Here is a 19,103-nt window from a genome sequence, read left to right as displayed (position 1 = left end):
TAAAAGAGAATAAATTAATTTCAACAAAACAATTTTTCATATAAATTTTTGTGGCATAAATTCAAAATTTCTTCACTTCAATTTTGCCCCTTCAAACAAAAATGGATTATTTAGATTAACTATTTTTTAAAAATAGAGTTACATTAAGTATATATTATTTTTAAAAAAAAAATCTGTTTAATTTTCCTTATATTTCTATTTTGTAAATATTTTTATTTCACTTTAATTTTTTGTTTTAATTTAATTGTTATTTTGGAAGAATTTCTTATAAAAAAAGTTTATTTTTATATTTAGTTAATTAAAACAATGTTTTTATTTTATGTATGGATTTATAGAAAAATAAAAAATATATATAATATATTTGTAAAATAATTTATTTTATTTTTTTCAGGTCATTGCGGGCATCGTTGAGACATGGTGGGGAGAAGAGGAAATGGATAAGACGAGAAGACGACGACGACAGCAATTTACACTCTCTCTTTTTTTTCCCACAAGAAAGAAGAAGTCTTTGTGTTAAGTCGAAATGTCGGCTATGTGCGCACAACTTGGAGCAGGTCCTTCCAATGCAACTTTGCAGCGATGTTCTCAAGTGATCAAATTGGGCCGACGAGAATGGAGAAAGCAGACAACCCAACCTTCCATAGTGAGACTGAGACTGAGCTGCACGATGTCAAACCAAGAAAAGAAGGGGGAGAGTCGACGTTTGTTCTCCATCTCTATCGTCTTCCTTCATTTCATCTCTTCTGCCCCGCATCGTATGCTTTCAATTCCTCCCTACCCATCTCTGCAATTAGAATACTTTATGCATTTTTTTTTTGGGTTTCTTTGCTTGGGACATTTGATAGAAGTAATAACTAATAGGGTAGAGTTGATTGTTCTCATAGGAGAACATATAAGAAGGAAAGTGTTGTCCAGAAGTATTGGTTTATTACATTTACATTTCCAACTCTTCTAAGTTATGCTAGTAGGAAAGTACTGTAGTTTTGAAATGATGAATGTGGTTCTTAATACTTATCCTTCATATGTTTTGGGTTACCTATAATTTGTGGAAAAAGCAATTGGAAAGAAACTTGGAGTATTATTATGTAGATTAAGATTTTGATAGTGATTTTGCATGGAATCATTAGCTATGATGGTGATGATTTTGTCCTAGATCTATCTCAGTGGGTTAAGATGATTGGATGAAGAGTTGACAAGAGTAATATATCATCATTTCTCTTGCAGATGTAATGGCTGGCACCATTTTAGACAAGTATCTTAAGAGGTAATTTCGCGATCATAACTTTGTGAGTTCTTTTCTCAATTTTACTGTATGTGGAAACAGGAACAAGGCGATAAAGATGGAGTTTTCAATGGATGTAGAGGTTGAAATTGCTTTTGTCTAAATAAATCCATATTTGTTTAACTATTATGACTCGTAATAAGTAGTTTAAAATTGTGGAGGTTGTGGGGATCAAAATTTTATGCTTAATCCTGACCGTGTTCTTTGTGAAGCTTTGTTAGGATCCACAACCATTTAGCTTTATTTTTCTGATCTGATCTATCTGAGATTTTCTTAGAAAAAAGCTTGACCCGCTAGAGACTTATGTTCCTGCTGTTATATTGACTCAGATCCAGATTAAAGAATTAGGTAAATCCCATTCTTCGATTTAATCTCTTTCTCATGAATTTTCTTAGTCTAGAAGAGATATTTAGTCTGTTTTGGAAGCAACAATCATAGAACTGACTGTTATTCTGTCTATTTTTCAATATTGACAAATGTGTAAACTTTATGTCAGATAAAAAATAGAACCAACAGGAGGTGAATGCCAAAAATTGCTGATTTCAAACAAGCTAATTATCAACTATAATATTTGTTGATATTTTCAATGTTGTGATAAGGTAGCACTTCAATGTTTAACTAATTAAATGTCTGGTTGAGAATCTTAACAAGGATTTTGCTTAAAGTGATAGCTAAAAACATTTATTCCCTTGTTGAAGATATAAGTGGTACATTCATTTGTTATGAAAATGATGCTTGTTTCAGTGTTTCCTTAAGCTGTATAATGATCAGTTCTCGTCGGTATTTTCATGTTATTTCTTCATTTTTCTTTTCACTTGGTTCTAGGCTAGGCAGAGTATGGTATTGACAAAGTTCATATTTTTCAAAAATCCTTCTGAACAGCAAGAGTTAAATTAACGTCGTGATTATTTTACTTCAGGGAAATCTTTGGAAGCTAGTAAGCCTGAATATTCCACTTGTCGGAACGTACTACGTTCTGGTCCTGCAGCATCTCTTCGTGTGAATATTCGTGCAGTAAGTTTTATAGTTTTTACCCTCCAATTACAATCTACTTATTTTACAAATTGAAGAAGAATTTGTGTTTGGATGGTCATTGTGAATACACTAGTTTATTTAGAGGTTTTTAAAGGAATCTAGGACTTCCAATCTTTGGTAGCCGTAAGTTTTTTATCTTCATTAACTTGAGCGCAAATATCCTCAATTGTTGGGCAATAGAAAAGAATGGAAGATAGCTTTGCAAGAATTAGAAAGAATCTTCATATTAAATTGCCTTTTCAGGGTGAGATGTTAGGTTTCTCAATTCTCACATATTGCTTCTTGGATATGTGGTCCAATTTAGATAACATTGTGTTTCTATATATTGTTGCGAATTAAAGCCTTTTGTATTGATCAATTGGGGCTGCAACTACCTGCAAGTATTGTAACTATATAGGAAAAAAGCTGGGACATAATTGATTGCTTGGTTTTTAAGGCATTTTGATCTTATGCTATTCGAATATCTTAACCTATACAAAACATGTATACACATATCATATACTCCTAGATTTATGGGATTATATTGATATCCCATAATGAGCCTATTTGGAAACTGGTATTTTGTTACAATATATCTGTCGCAATCGATCTCATTGGAAAATCACCAAGTTAAAATTGAAAGTTTTGTTCTTTCCTGTTTGTATAAGATTATTTTTGGCTTCATATTGTATATAAAGAATTTTTTTTTGTATCATGATCTGCATTATAGTATTGAATTTCACTTCATTTAGTAAACAATTATACTTTTTGGATCATCATCCATATTCCGTATTATTTTATAGATAAGTGTTATTTTTGACAAATATAACTAAATGTAGATTTTTTCGAATCATCGTCCAAATGAAAAAGAAAATGTACACCAAAACAGTCCACCAAATCACCAATCTAATATGATAATATTGAGGAGAATTCTATGTGATTGGATTTGAGCAGATTGCTACTACATTGGGTATCTCATAAGTAAATAAAAGAGCACTATGGAAAACCCATGGTAAAAAGATAGCTGCAAGAGGAACTGATAGACCAAATAATATTATCCATAAGTCATATATTTGTCACCAGAAATTGTATGTGACTGAATTCGAATGATCTAGATATACCTGTTGTCCTAACTTTGAGGTTTTATTTTGCATCTGGCATGCCTTTATAACTCAATTATGGGCTTGTGATTATAAGATATATCTATTAATCACACTGCGTCTTTTTTAGGAATAAGATATTCTGAATTACACAGGTAGCACAATATGCTTCTGAGTCTGGAAACACTAAAAATGCTTTCAACAATGTTGAGGAGTGCCTCAGGTATGATCGTCTCTAAATCAATAACAACATTGTGAAGCACATAGTTGCAATAAGATTGATGAATATGTAATACATAGGCCTTGTTTGATCTGGGGTTAGTTGAATAACCAAGTGGTTATTTTCAAATAATCCTGTTTGCTGTAGGCTATGAAAACCAGGTTATTTGAGTTAAAAGACATTAAGGGTATAAAAATATAATGAATATATTTTTTTTAAACATAGATTTGAATGATGTGATTCATCATTAGATTGTTGATTGGATAGTGAGTTATTTGAAGATAATCCCAAATAGCCCACATCAAACAAACTCCAAACTATTCTTGAAGATTAGGAGTTGGTTAAGCATATATAAAATCAATCTTCTTTCAATATATTCATTTACTTGTTTGCCTCCTTTAGGTAGATTTTATTTTAATCTAAGTTAGATACTTTAATTTGCAACCTCCTACCCTCTTCAACCAAACACGGTTACATAAAATTGAACTCCTCATAACATGATTTGGGCCACACAAGCTGGCTAATTGCTATTCTTTTTCAAGGAGGAAAAGTCTATAGATTTTCAATATAATATTGTCAACGTGATGATTAATTGATAGCCTTTGTCGGTTGTATGTTCTGCCTTTGGCACTCGAGAATGGCATCTAGATTGTCAAGAGGTTTTCCCCTCTTCTTATTTTTTCTTCTTTTTTGTTTGTTTTAGTTGTTTGTTTTGCTTGATGATGGCATGATAGTAGCCTTTTTTCGCTCTTTTGTTTTTGTGTGAATAATAATTTTATCTTTTTTTTAAATATGGGTATAGGTTTAAAAAGTCTTGATCAAGTTGGGCCACAATATGCTTAAATGCTTATTGAAGGTATTGATGTGACACCCCCTAGTGGTATCCTAAACAAAGCAAACCTAACCCTTAACTAACCACATGTTATAGACACTGCTAGAAATGCAAGAATATGACTGAAAAGATCCTATTAAAGCTATAATCCATATAAGGTAGTTCACTTGCTGATATTACATACTTAGGTTTATGTAAGTTATTTTAAACAAGTATTAATAACATTTACAGTTTAAGAGATTATTGAATTTATGCCACCCCCAAGAATTGAATGTTAAGCAATATAAAAAATTAACAAAATGAAAGTATCCTCTCAATATGCTTATTGTAAATTGAGCATGCCCTTGTAAGTAATGACAAGTAAAACTGTAATACTTATTCCCTGCTGAAGAGCCTTGGAGGAACTCGACAACCTCTTTCTCCGCGCTTCGAGGAACGATCGAGGAGCCTCAACAGAATCAATGAAAGTAAATATTAACAAAGCTGTTGATGCTTTGGAAAGGTAAAGTTTGTATTAATAGATTTCTAAATTGCAAACATATTTATATGTGGGTGAATTGTAAACTTTCCTTACACTTACAGCCTTATTCAAACTGTTCCTCCCGGCGTGCTGGAAAAAGGGAAGGCTATAGCCGATGCATATATGTCCTCGGATGATGAAGATACATATACAAATACAATGGCACCTGAAAAAATGGACCCCGAGATACAACAATTGGAATCTATATTGTCATGATCCTGTAAAACCTTCCATCATTCTATATATCTATGTATGAACTTCTCGATTGTGATTCAAAACGTAGAGCCCGAGATTCTATCATTCTGTTAACAGGAAAGAAACCACTAAAAAGAATCAAACAAGACCTTAGTTGGATTGTTTGGTTCCTAATAATATAAAGTTTATTATTTAATTTTTGGACAATAAAATGATTGGAATGTAAAGCTACCTGTTGACAAGAACACATTTGACAAGCTCATTTTGGTGTGCCAGATTTCGTTTGTTGTCTTCATCTATAAAACTATTCATAGACTAGTAGGGTGGTCCCATTTCTAGGGTTTGTTCCTTTGGACCAATTATTATTTATTTTCATTTTTTTTTTATAAATAACTTCAATTATTAGATAACCTATAAATAAATAGTCATTCTCCAAATTATTACTAAAATTCACCATACTTATGACACCCATAGTCATAAATGGATCTCTCGCTAGCTTAAACCCAAAGAACGTAATTGAATTCGTGATGTTTTGATCTTAAGTCGACTCTTTTCACTATACTTATTTTTATTGTGTATTAACAGTTCAATTTCTTTTTATATGAAAGTGATGACTATTAGTTCGTTCTAATTTATTCTTAATGCATACTTATTATATCATGAAAATGCAGCGATACAAAAACGATTAAACCCTAACCCTAGCTATGAGACAAAGTGTGACACATAAACGTTAAATCGATCATCCAATCATAACAAAAATGAAAAGAAAAAAAAAGTGTTTGAGAAATTTAAAGGGTTAAAAATCATAGCTTTTGGTGAGCTTTTGGGGGCACTTGCAAATTAAATTAATTGATAATTGCCAACTGTAAAGTCCCATTCATGGAAACAGCTAATATCTTACTCAACACTTGTCAGCTGTATATTTCTTGTCTCAAATCTCAAAATTATATACAAATTGGCTCCTCACAAATAAATTATATACAAATTCATCTCCAAACTATGAAATTCCAACAAAATACATACAAGTCATTAAATCAATTAATACCAAGCTAAAATACAAAATTTTAACTATTTTTTTTTATTCAAATGAACATACATGGTCCAGTTATCGATTAAAGTCACACTTAACGGCCATTATAAGTCAATAACTATGAAGTTAGGCTCTCCACAATTATAATTCAAATTGACAATCTTAAAGAAAACAAAAGGTCCAATATTACGTACCATCGCATTCAACATTTGTCTATTAATTTGTTTATTATTATACATCACCCAACTAGCAACGTATGTATTTTCATAATCTCTAAAATATCGGTTAGTGACTCGTTTCTATTTGTAATAAATTAACGTTAAATATGGTATTTTTGTTAGGCCTGACATTATTTGTCTTATTAATCAACCACCGCACCCACTATCGACGGCGATTGAAATATATTCAAGTCGAGATATTTGATCTTAAATATAATTCTTTCCCATTATTTTCAGTTCTATTTCACAATATATTACAATATTGAGTTATGAAGAAGGCATAGATAATTAAGAATTAGTTAACAGTACATATCATGAGACAAAGGGGAAAAGTACGTGTGCATGCATGAAGATTGAATTACACATTTACCAATCTTTCTCTCTCCTTTTCATGGGGGTGGAGAGAGAGAAAGATAATTAAAAGAAGATATAATTATAATTATATAATAAAAGTAAAAAAAAAGTGAAATGGGGAAATAACCGAGTAGATATCTTCGGTTTTCGATCTTTACATGAACTGAAGTGAAAGTAAAGTGATTGGAGAATCTGATACTATTTTATTTTTTTAACCTTTTTGACCTTCTTCTTCCCTGCCCACACCTGATCTTAATTAATTTCTTTATTACAATTCATAATTATATAATTAATTACTATTCACCCAATTACTATTTCATTACTATAATTACTCACAAACTTTAATATATTTTTAGCCACATGAGATTTTAAGCCCCTATTGGTAAAGTTAATTAGAATCTCAAATAATAATTTCATCATTGGCTAATTACCCAAATTTAGAGAGAAAGAAATGAAAACCTAATTATGATTTATTTTTCTTCTTCTTACTTATAACTTCTTCCTTCTATAAAATAAATCTCTATCGAATTAAATTGAAAAGTATCCTGGTCATTTGGCTTTATAACAATTTTAAAGTATCTAAAAAGTGTCTCGTTTCTCTTTTATTACTCAAATTTGAGATAGGTTTACGTTTAGTCAGATCAGATTTGTTATCATAAAATAATACTCTCAAATCTTTGGCGTTTCATTTTATTATCATATATTTCGATTGTGTTTGTATATTTCTCGAGTATGTATATGTTCTTTTTTTAGTAATAAAATAGATGAGGAAATAAATTTGGTTTTTTTTTTATATATTCAGCAAATATTAATTGAAATTGGATTTTCATATAAATGCTTCATCCTACATATAATTTTGTACAAGTTTTTCATCATTTTGATTATATTATATATTTATATATATTATATAGTTTGTAATGATTTTTGGGTATTGTTTATCAAATTATGCAAAATAGGTTAAGAACAATATAATAATGGATATTGATGATGAAATAAGAAATGACAAATATAATATATAAGAATGTGAAGTAATTAAAAATGATCGAATTAATTAATTAACTCCTAGTAAAGATCTTTTGTCCCGGTGCAAGAATAGCCTTAGGATCGAATTTTTCCTTAAGCTTCACAAATCTTTCCCAACCATTAATCCCAAAATGTCGTTTCCATTCCATTTCCGACTCGTAGTGAGGAAGATACTGCTTGAAATCGTAGCCATTCTCAATGCAACAATTTACTATTTCGCGGTTTTCATCCAACACTTCTTCCAATCGAGGTCCTTCTGGATACGGTTGACTGAACCGTAACAACGCAACCAAGTAGAATATCTCGTCGTCATCGTCGGAAGGAATCACCACAGACGTTCGATCATCCCACCTATTAATTCCAATTTAATTTAATATGATTTCATTTAATTTCCACAATTATAAATAAAAAAAACAAACATGTCATTTTCTACTTTACTATAGCTAAATTGAGGACACAAATAGTAATAGTCATTGTGTGCTGGGCCCATGCCCACGTGGCCACCAGATGTCGATTCAAACTATGCTGTACAAGTCACGCCCTAGTTGAAATGCTGACACGTGGCTACCCAACTTTAAATAAATCCTTTAAGACTATTTTTCATTTTCAAATAATTCCTCATACTAGATTTATTTTTATTTATGCCCTAATGTTTTATTATTATTATTATTATCTATTTAAAATTTGAAATAAAATTGAAATTTTATATGAAATTGAAAACTAGTATAGATTTGTACACATGGAGTTACTTATTTATTTTTGTTTCTAAATTCATGAGATCTAGCTAGCTAGTTAAATAAACTATTAATATTTATAACTCTAAATATATAACAAAAAAAACAATAATTATTTTTTAAATTAGGTCTATATATATATATTAAGAAAACTATAAACCACATATCCTATATGAATAGATAATTCATGTATGTCCTAAAATGCATGATAATAATAAACCACATATCCGAATTTATTATTAATTAATGAAAAACAATCTCTCTTTTTTTCTATTATTAAACTTTGTCTTATTATAGATATTAAATTGTATGATGATGATATCAAATCCAACTGAGAAGATATGATAGGGTCATGATGTTATCATATAATTAATTTTAATAATATATATTTTTTCATAAGGTCTTGTTAGGATAAAGGCTATTTAAATAACTCACTCAAATATAATTGAAAAGTTATTTAAATAATTTTATTTGAATTGAAAAATGATGTTGTTTTATAAAAATATGGTATTATTATTTAATGACACATGTTTAAATATTTTTTACCAAAGATAGAAATGAGAAATTACTTGGAGCGACGAACAGGGTAAACGAGCATAGGTCCGCCTACGCCATGTGTAAGGATTGTGTTGAACACGGTTCGGTTGAAATGAGATATGTCCTTGCGGGCGATAAATAGGTTTAGCCACGGATGAGGTGAGTTCCATGTGCCGTTTTTAATTGCATGTTCTTCCGCCTTCTTTACTCTTAGTAGAAATTCCGAGTAATCTAATTCTAACTCGAATCTCAATCCCTCGATGTTTTTCAATCCTTTAGTCCCCTTTTCCATGATCTATATTAACATGTTCCAAAAACATTCTAATTATCAACTAATCAAAACTAATATTAATCTTTATACATCAATGAATAAAGTTAATTAAAAATAACATAAAATCAAATATACATATCTCTCTAGGTTGATTGCCTAGAGATTCTTCATGAAATCAACACCAAACAAGACCTCAATAATGGCGTGTGGGGTCCTCCATATACCTTATGTTACACCTTAAAGAGTTGGTAAAAAGTAAAAGATGTATTCCATATATAGTATTCATTTATAGTATATATATATATTTATTATGTGGAAATTCAAGAATATAACTCACATTATCTATTATCCTTTTTATTTTATCAAAGTTAAAATATGAGCATGGTAACAATTTTTAAAGTATAAAAATAAGATTCTTTTCTTATTTTAATTATAAAAAAAAAAAAAAAAAAAGTGTCTACATTACATTGATTTTGAAATCTAATAGAAATAGACAAGTGGAGATGGAGAGAGAAAAGATGACCTTATCAAGTGACGACAATTTGTTGGAATGTAAAGCAAGTTCAAGACAATAGAGAAGAGGTCCGGCGGTCGGCGGAATCCGGTCGGAATCGAAAGAATGACGGCGGGGAATTAACGGCACAGACGGCCAACCGTTAACGGGGTCGTCACTGTTCACGACGGCGAAACCTTCCAAATAATCGAAAGTGACGTCATTTACCAGTGACTCGGCGTCACGAGTGAACTCGTCGAAATCAGCGTATACCAATCTTATCCACCTTACCTATATATTTATTTAATTATAAAAAAATATTTATTAAGAGACAACCGACGGTTGAGATTGAAAGTAAGGAATTACCATTTGTGGAGCCGGTTGTAGGAGAATTCTAGCTCTAGTGATGACGCCAAATTGACCAAGGCCGCCGAGAACGGCGAAGAAAAGCTCAGAATTCCGACCGTCCGTACAAATAACGGCCTCACCCCGACCGGTAACAACTTCCATCTCCGTTACGTTTGACGTTTGTGGGCCATACTTAAAAGTCTGACCACTAACGCCGGCATTAGACAGAGTTCCTCCAACCGTTAAACCCAAATAATCCGTCCAAGATCTCGGCGCCAAACCATGTTTTGACACGCAGTATTTCAAAACCGTTTCCCACAATGCGCCGCCGGATACGTCGGCGTAAGCGGTTCCGTCAATTTTAACGATTCTAATATCATCGTTGTTATGATCTAAAGATCGCATGTTTAAGATTAAACCGCCGTCGGCCATGGCCTGACCGTTGATTGAATGACCGTTGCCTACGGCGGCGACGGTCAGATTTGGGGAACAATAAGCTTTTCGAATTACCTCTGATATATCTTGTGAACCGGCCGGTCTGATTAAAGCTAAAGCCTTTGCAGTCTTGAATCCGCCGAAATCGCGTGAATCTAAACAACAGGGGCTGTAATCGATGGTTCCTTTCAATTGAAGGTCGAAATTGTTGTATATGGGGATGACGTCATCGTGAGCTTCATCGTCTTCTTCCATGGTTTCTGGGTTATTATTAGTTTCATTGATGTATTTATTATGCTCTGCGAAGGCTACCATCTCTCTCTCTGTTTCTGGTTTTTTTTTTCTGAAGAAGAAGAAGAAGGGACAGAGGAAATCTTGTGGCTTCTCTCTCTATAATTGGATTCTTGATTTTCTCTCTCTTCAAATCTTGGGTTATTTTTATTTTTATTAGCTGGAAGTGAGCAAAGGGCTGATTTCAAGTTATGGGTTTGAGTTTAAATAGCGAATCTGCTCGTGAGTGGGGGAAAGTTTATTTTTTCACAAAATTCAAATTTTTTACATCAAAATTTTATTTTTATAAAGTTATTGTATTTTCTATATTAGCGACAATAAGATATGAATATCTTTCTTCGAGAGATGAATATCCTATTTGCAGTTTTGTGGCGAACCATGGTTAAGTGCGGATATTAGTCGCATCGATCAATAAACAAAATTCTAAAAAGTGTAAGAAATATAGAAAAACATACTATTGTTTCACCATAATTATTAAAATTAAAACTTATATAAATAATCCAATATCTTATAACACATTAATTATTTATGTGCTTCACACTCATGGTTGATTTTTTTATCATAATTGTTCAATATAAATAAGAATATTTGCAACAAATAAATTAGATTATATTGATTGTCAATGTGCATGTTTTCTTGACTACTAAAGTAAGAACTTAGTATAACTCATTTAAAATAAATAAAAAATAAAGTTTGCTTTTGATTATCGCGATTATACACAAAACTCGTGAATATTTAGTAAGCCCCAACTCGATTATTGTTAGTATGATCATGTTTTGTATTAAGCTTATTATGATCTAAACAAGCTCAGTTGCTCAAGCTCGAACATTCTAATAAACACATCAATTTTTGTTGGAATCAAAATTTATTTTATTTATTAATTTCAAGTTGTATATATATATCTACTAAATCAAAAGTTTTTAGTTTGTTTTTGTTAAAAACACTTTGAATTGAACTTTTTAAATTAAAAAAATGGTTTGTTCCTTATTTATATATATCTGTTGGTTGCTGGTTGAGGCACTTTGGAAACTTAATTGAGCCCAGTTATAGTAGCTAGTTTGGTTTGGTCCCCCCATCCATCCATCCCATCCTGGAATCCATTTCTACGGTGTAATGATCTACTGCACACGCCCTTATTGCATTATCCTGGACATGCACTTCTACTTATTATTGGTCATATTATTGTCATCAAATGTTCTCCCATCAATGAACACTTGTCGTTCTTCCATTGGTCAAATGCCCATGGTCCCCTTGTCCAAACATTTTATTTTATTTTATTTTATTTTTACTTTAAAGTATAGTCCTCAATTCAATCATTTTATTTGGTTGAACAATTCCTTCCTTAATCAATCACTTGATCAAATACCTAATCTATTCAAGTCACATCTAATTCAATCGTAACCGATTTTTCAATATCTACATATCCAATGAGACTTTTACTATTTGTTAAGATTGAATTTCTAGACAATTTCTTATATCATTAACTATGTTTAGTTTCTAAATGTTAGAGCTTGTCAACTGGGAAATTTGATGGAATAACCCTCATAAGAGGGGAATTTCCACTTTTAACATGTGTTTAATAAGTTTATCATTTTTGACCTTTTGCCAAGGCAAAAGGTCAGTTTTACCCTTTATTAAAAAAAAAAAAAATAAAAAAAAATAAAAATTTAATTCAGTAGTGCGCATTTCAGTTACTGAAATGTCACTATCTTCACCCATTTCCCTCCTCTCCACCAACCGTCCTTTCCCCGTCCTTCCTTCATCAAAGTTCTTCATCATCAAGCTTCCTTCATCAAGGTTCTTCATCATCAAGCTTCCTTCATCATCAAGCTTCCTTCATCATCAACGGATCATTCCTTCATCATCGACGATCGTCTTCAACATTCAGGTTAGACGTTCGTCGTTTTAAGGTTTTGTTGTTTAGAGTCTAGGATGTAGGTTAGGTCATGGAATAATGGTTTTAGAGCTTGGCTGATTTGTTTTACAGTGAAATATACATCCGACGAAGGTGACGAAGGCGACAGTGCATCTGTCGCAGACGACAGTGCATTTCCCGCCTGCGACAGATGCATTTCCCGCCTGCGACAGATGCACTGTCGCCTGCGACAGATGCATTTTCCTCCTTGCATTTTCCTCCCTGCATTTTCCTCCTTGCAATTATCACTGACTGGTCACTGTCACTGACTTCGTTGAATTTTTTTCAATTGCAGATCACATGAATGTTGGTGTTTTTCTACTCTTTGATGGGGATGCACTGTCGCAGGCGGGAAATGCATCTGGCGCATGCGACAGATGCATTTCATTTATGTTTTTGTGCTTAATTATATATATATATATATATACTATATTATATTTGAATTCAAAATAGCAAACTAAATTACATTCAAAAATAAATACATAAGGTTTACATTCAAAAATATACATAGCTAAATTATGTCCATTTTCTATGGGTCTATTATATGGTGGAACAACCTAACTGCCCATTTTTGTCTCCAAAAAACAATGTTCTCTGATGTCACAGCTGATATATCCAATTTTGCAGTAAGGTACTCCAAATACATGATTGTAAAAAGACCACAGTCTCCACTCTTCGTGCACTTGGGGACTCTTGGGTGTGGTATTACAACATATGACATTCCTTCCAAACTGAACTTAGGATACTTGATCCTGTCAAACTCGGTCGTTCCAAATAGAAAGAGATATGGAATCATTTCACATAGTGGTTTCATGAACTTGTCATAGTGATTCTTTTTGATAAATCCTTGTTCGCAGTCATAAACATTGATGCACCAATCTTGTAGTTGCACCTCACAAAGGACCCAATGCTTCATATTAAGATTCATAGGGAAATATATCTTATCTACAATCATCCAAGAAGTCATCAATTTTTCTTCATCACCCCTGAAATATTCAATCAAGTCATCGTCGAATGTGTATGTTTGTGGATTTTTGGAGAACTTTGAATAACGTAACGACAACCTCGTAGAGACATTACAGTCACATATTGAGAAATCCATCGGTTGATAAGTCTTGGGAAAATTGGCAACTCTTTTTTTAAGAATGTAACATGCTGCATCTATCTCCTGCGACAGATTCGAGAAAATGAAGTAAGCACAGAGCATCGAATGAATTAAGCACAGAACATGAAGAGAAATAGCAGGAAATGCATCTGTCGCAGACGACGATGCATCTGTCGCATGCGCCAGATGCATTTCCCGCCTGCGACAGATGCACTGTCGCCTGCGACAGATGCACTTCCTGCTATTTCTCTTTAACCTCCTGTTAATACAATACCCAAAAAACAGTTTCAACAACAAAAACTTACCTGATCATGTAGCCAATTCTGAGGCCTCAACATTCTGTTAAACAATTCTCGACCAGCATGGAAAAGAACCAGATTTATCTTGTCATCATCCTCCAGCTTCATCCATTGTTTCAAATCATCCAACAGTTCACTATCATAATCTAAAAGAGAATTTACAGTTACTGGATCAATGAGTTTAAAGGATTTTCCATTAGGATCTGTATAGTTCCCCAATTGTGTGGACCTCTTCTTTCTCCGAAAACTCTGTCCCTGAAATCTTGTTGGAGTCAATACCAATACATCATCATCCTTCTTCTTTCCCAACTCAGCCTCTTCATCAGTCTTCTTTCCCATGTCATCCTCTTCATCATTCTTCTTTCCCATGTCAGCCTCTTCATTCATCTTCCTTTTCTTGCCCAACCTATTTTTGGCCAAAACTACCTTCCTCTTCTTCTTCGTGGCCAATTCTTTCTTTCCCAACTCAGCATTCTTATCAACAACAGCTGCAGCCTCTTCATCTTTGTTTACATTCTGCTCGGCTTCTTTGTTGATCTCCAAACCATCAACAACCTCTTCATCAACAGCCTCTTCAACTTTGTTTTCAGCCTCTTCAACTTTGTTTTCATTCTGCTCGGCTTCATTGTTGATCTCCAAACCATCAACAGCCTCTTCATCAACAGCCTCTTCAACTTTGTTTTCAGCCTCTTCAACTTTGTTTTCATTCTGCTCGGCTTCATTGTTGATCTCCAAACCATCAACAACCTCTTCATCAACAGCCTCTTCATCATCAATTTCAACAACAGCAGTTTCAACAGTTTCAACAGCTTCTTTGTTCATCTCTAAACCATCAACATCAGAAGCATCCTTGTTTTGATCATCATCAACAACAGCTTCTTTGTTGATCTCCAAACCATCAACAGCAGAAGAATCTTTGTCATCATCAACAACAGCAGCATTGTTTATCATCTCCAAACCATCAACAACAGCATCCTCCAACCCAACATCATCATTGGTTATCATCTCCAAACCATCAACAACAGCATCCTCCAACCCAACATCATCATTGGTTATCATCTCCAAACCATCAACAACAGCATCCTCCAACCCAACATCATTCATATCAGCAACATCTTCTTTTTCATTCGGCAGATCATCAACATCATCATTCTCATCAGCAACATCTTTGTTGATTTCCAAATCCTTCTCCACATCATTCATATCAGTAGCAGCAACAGCATCCTCCAACCCAACATCATTCATATCAGCAGTAGAAACATCATTCTTTTGTTGTTTTATTTCATCCAATAATTGGATTATGTGTTTGAACATAACCCGTTGATCCTCTTTCATTACCTTCATTTCAGTTTTCAGCTCCTTCACATCCCTTGTCAACTCCTTCACATCCTTTGTAAGCTCATCAAACTTGTCATCATTCTGGGCTTTAGTCACCGGATTGTCAAACTTGTCTTGCCTAGTAGGAGAACTGTCTTCTTTCTTTTGAGGACTCGTTGCTGAAGGGACATGGGTTGATTCACGAGTAGTAGACCGAGAGCTGTCTTCGCTAGATTCATCACTAGACTCGATCATCTTAATTGATGTCCTTTTAATTGTTCTCCTCTTGGGCGTTTGTTTGGGGAGTACCATCTTCATTCTTTCTCTTCCTACCATCCACCTCAAATAAATCATCATAAATGTAATCTCCTATTTCTTCAAAGTCATCCCCACAGTAGTTCCTCTTCTCTTCCTCAGACTCATGAATCTTGTTAAAGACATTGCATTTGAAAAGGGCATTGGATACCTCTTGGCTAGTGTTGGTGTTGCTTCTGGAGGCTGTAAAAAGTAATATCCTTGGGCATGTATGTTTTTTCCTCGATCATATCCGCAAATTTGGGGACAAATGTCTTCATAACCAAATATGTCCAAACTTGGAAGGCTATGGCGAAGCCACTAATAGTATAAGCAACATCACAGTTCCCCTTGCAAGTTTCCTTCTTCTCCACATATAGCTGCCGAAGATGTTTCATGTCCTTGTCAATACCCTTCAAAGTTGAATTGAATGACACCTTTCCCCATGGAAATTGAAGAAACATTTCCATATCCTCCACCATGCTGAAGATCTTCAAACATACCCTCTTCCTATTATCAGATCCAAAGAGACACTGGTAGATAAGGTTGATGAGCCCAAGCTTCCATGCATCTTCCTTCTCAGAGCAGTTGAGGAAAATACTTTGAACATCTGTCACTTTAACAACTGTTTTGCCACCAAAGTATTTATGGACTAGAGGTGGAATTTCTTCAGCGTTCCAGTTTTCAATGACAGGAAATCTTCCAAAATTTAGGCCTGTTACCAAGGCATATTCCTTCATGCCCCAGTAAAGCTGCTGACCATTGACTAAGAAACTTATTCCCTTCGAATTGGAGCTGCTTTTCCTGATCAACATCTGGTGGATTATTGTTCCTGAGAAAATGACAGTCGGGGCTTTCAATAGATACTGAAATTGACTCTTCATAGCCCTTTCCATAAGACCAAAGTGATTAAACTTGTCCTTGGTCTTTAACAAGCAGGTGCAAGTAGATTTTCATGAAACACGTCCAGGAAAGTTCTCAATTACAGTTTTGTTTTTGCATTTGGTTGGTGCCATCTGCAAAAAATCAATAAGTCAGAATAATGAAAGTAAATACCACTAATTTAAAGGAAATATGACATTTTTCGCAGACGACAGTGCATCTGTCGTCTGCGACAGATGCACTGTCGCCTGCGAAAATGCATCGTCGCCATCGACAATAAACCCAAAACCCTGCAACAGCCTTCGACAGAAGCATTTTAAACCCAAAACTAAACCTAAACAATAAACCTAAACAATAAAAACTACCTAAACCTAAACACATACCTAAACCTAAACAATACCCTAAACCATTCCTCCATTATAGCATGCATGGATATAAAACGGAGAACTAGGATAGAAACGGGGAAGATAAACTCACATTCGACGTATTTGAGTTGAGATTCTCGTCGGGGGCTCTTGTTTGTCGTCGGAGCTCGTCGGGGTTCGAGGAAGGGTTCGAGGGAGAGGACGTCGTCGATGTTTCGGGGGCTCTTCGGCGTCGTCGTCGTCTTCGGGGTTGATCAGTCGTCTTCGGGAAGTTGGAAACGAGAGAGAGGGAGTGAAAAGAGAACTGGGGAAAGGAAGACGGGGGAGAATGAAAATCAAATTTTTTTTTTTTTTTTAATAAAGGGTAAAACTGACCTTTTGCCTTGGCAAAAGGTCAAAAATGAAAAACTTATTAATCACCTGTTAAAAGTGAAAATTCCCCTCTTACGAGGGTTATTCCATCAAATTTCCCTGTCAACTAGGGAGAGTCTTTGTTTGATTCAAAAATTAATTAAAATTTAAACCCAATTTAAAACGGAAATGATTTTACTATTAACTTAATGGATAATTTAAACAATTCATAAGATTGTATTATTCAAATATTATACTTTTTTTTTAAATGTTCCATCAAAATGTAGAAGTAATTGAAAAACAAAACGAGAAAAATAAAAATGCAAAATTACTGAGTACGAAGATCTTACAATAGAGCAATGAGATCATCCGTGGAGTTGGTTCTTACTGAATTTCACCATAATAACATTGTGAATTGACCTTATCGGACGTCTATATTTGTCGAATACTTACCTATCGGTTCCGTCCAACCGTATAGTTAAATTTTATACTTTTTCGATTCATTTGAAAAAATGAATTCCACTATAATTTTATCTAGATCTTCTAGGTTGACATTGTCAAGGTAAGTTAAATATTTTTTTTTGTCTGGTTGTCATATATGGAGATTTAAGGTTATTTGGAAGTTTCATCTTTCTCATAAGATTTTTTTTGCTTGGCCCTGGCCTTGACCTTATTTTTGCTCTTTGTTCTTCTTTTTCTTCACCATGAAATACCACCATTTGCAGAGGATTTTGTACTACAACCTCCTCTTAGGGTCCCGTTTCTCCGACCTCCACTACGACTTCAATCACCACTTCGGGTGTTCTTTCAAGTTTTTTGGGTTCAACCACCACTTCATATTATTTGTGAAGAATTTATGGAGGGCATCCCTAAGATATTCGTCTTTGCGCAATATTTTGAGACGACTTTCGTGAAAAATTCAGACTTTCATTTTGATGTTGCGATCACAAAAAAACATAAACTGGAAACTCACGGTTAGCAAGTTGAAATATTCCTTGTGATCGTAATTGGTACGACCGTAGAAGCTCAAACTCTTGTCGCTCTTATTGGTGAGTGAATAACTATAGTGCTGGACTGACTGTTTTACTCCTTAGCCTTGACGACTATTAAAAAAGCTTTTATAGGAGCGGCAACACGAGAGAAGAAATTTCCCTCGGCTCGATTGCTTACTTTTTTTCGTAATGTATAAGACTTAGATGGAGGAATCATACATAGGCCTTAGGTCCCATTTTTTATGTCGGAATGCTTACACCTTCCAACACTCGTGTGACTTTGGAAATATTCTGTGTAGATGTAGCAATCAACATGAATACATGACTAACAAGCTGCCCTGGCCATGTCTCAACCTCATCCTCTGCGATATGTTGCACTGCCTTCTATGCGATGCATTCTGAGGCGCTGCATTTTTAGTGGTTTTCACTATCATGTTGAGACACCCTCTCGTATTCCCCTATCTCATTATATCTCAGGCTCCTCGTCATCTGACCTTTGTTGGGTATTTAGAAGTGGAGGTAGAAGTGGAAGACGTCAAACGTCGCTTTCAATGTAAGTCTAAACAATATTGATTGTCAGTAAATTGAAAGTTGTTGATATTTATTGTCTTTAATGCAATTGTGATTTATTTAATTATTAATGAGTTTGAGTTTGTATGTATAAATAGTCTAAGGTTTCTAGGTTA

The 19,103-nt window shown here is 33.8% G+C and overlaps 2 protein-coding genes across 2 annotated transcripts; one reads left to right on the top strand and one right to left on the bottom strand.

Moving 5' to 3' along the window:
* Window positions 1–405: 405 nt before the first annotated feature.
* LOC124910295 lies at window positions 406–5,458 on the top strand. Its single transcript, XM_047450922.1, has 7 exons — window positions 406–755; window positions 1,225–1,264; window positions 1,560–1,630; window positions 2,202–2,296; window positions 3,552–3,619; window positions 4,840–4,950; window positions 5,031–5,458. Exons 1-7 carry the CDS (start codon window positions 524–526, stop codon window positions 5,182–5,184), a joined length of 771 nt encoding a protein of 256 aa, XP_047306878.1. The 5' UTR covers window positions 406–523; the 3' UTR covers window positions 5,185–5,458.
* Window positions 5,459–7,718: 2,260 nt separating this feature from the next.
* On the bottom strand, window positions 7,719–11,084 carry LOC124910208 (cytokinin dehydrogenase 7). The gene is made up of 4 exons (XM_047450821.1): window positions 10,190–11,084; window positions 9,854–10,114; window positions 9,092–9,354; window positions 7,719–8,139 (listed from the first exon to the last, which is right to left on the bottom strand). The coding sequence occupies exons 1-4, from the start codon at window positions 10,919–10,921 to the stop codon at window positions 7,821–7,823; spliced, it is 1,575 nt and encodes a 524-aa protein (XP_047306777.1). The 5' UTR covers window positions 10,922–11,084; the 3' UTR covers window positions 7,719–7,820.
* Between the last annotated feature and the right edge of the window lie 8,019 nt (window positions 11,085–19,103).

The sequence above is a fragment of the Impatiens glandulifera genome, chromosome 7 (genome assembly GCF_907164915.1).
Source record: "Impatiens glandulifera chromosome 7, dImpGla2.1, whole genome shotgun sequence".
NCBI lineage: Eukaryota > Viridiplantae > Streptophyta > Magnoliopsida > Ericales > Balsaminaceae > Impatiens > Impatiens glandulifera.
This window is presented reverse-complemented; position numbering and strand designations above follow the sequence as displayed.

Excerpts from the sequence above, each read along its gene's own strand:
- LOC124910295 (XM_047450922.1), top strand. The coding sequence starts at position 524 with ATGTCGGCTATGTGCGCACAACTTGGAGCAGGTCCTTCCAATGCAACT. Across the intron at positions 1,631-2,201 it reads GATCCAGATTAAAGAATTAG|GGAAATCTTTGGAAGCTAGT; the intron begins GTAAATCCCATT and ends ATTTTACTTCAG. Across the intron at positions 2,297-3,551 it reads TTCGTGTGAATATTCGTGCA|GTAGCACAATATGCTTCTGA; the intron begins GTAAGTTTTATA and ends TGAATTACACAG.
- LOC124910208 (XM_047450821.1), bottom strand. The coding sequence starts at position 10,921 with ATGGTAGCCTTCGCAGAGCATAATAAATACATCAATGAAACTAATAAT. Across the intron at positions 9,355-9,853 it reads AATTGTCGTCACTTGATAAG|ATCATGGAAAAGGGGACTAA; the intron begins GTCATCTTTTCT and ends ATGTTAATATAG. Across the intron at positions 8,140-9,091 it reads TACCCTGTTCGTCGCTCCAA|GTGGGATGATCGAACGTCTG; the intron begins GTAATTTCTCAT and ends TGGAATTAATAG.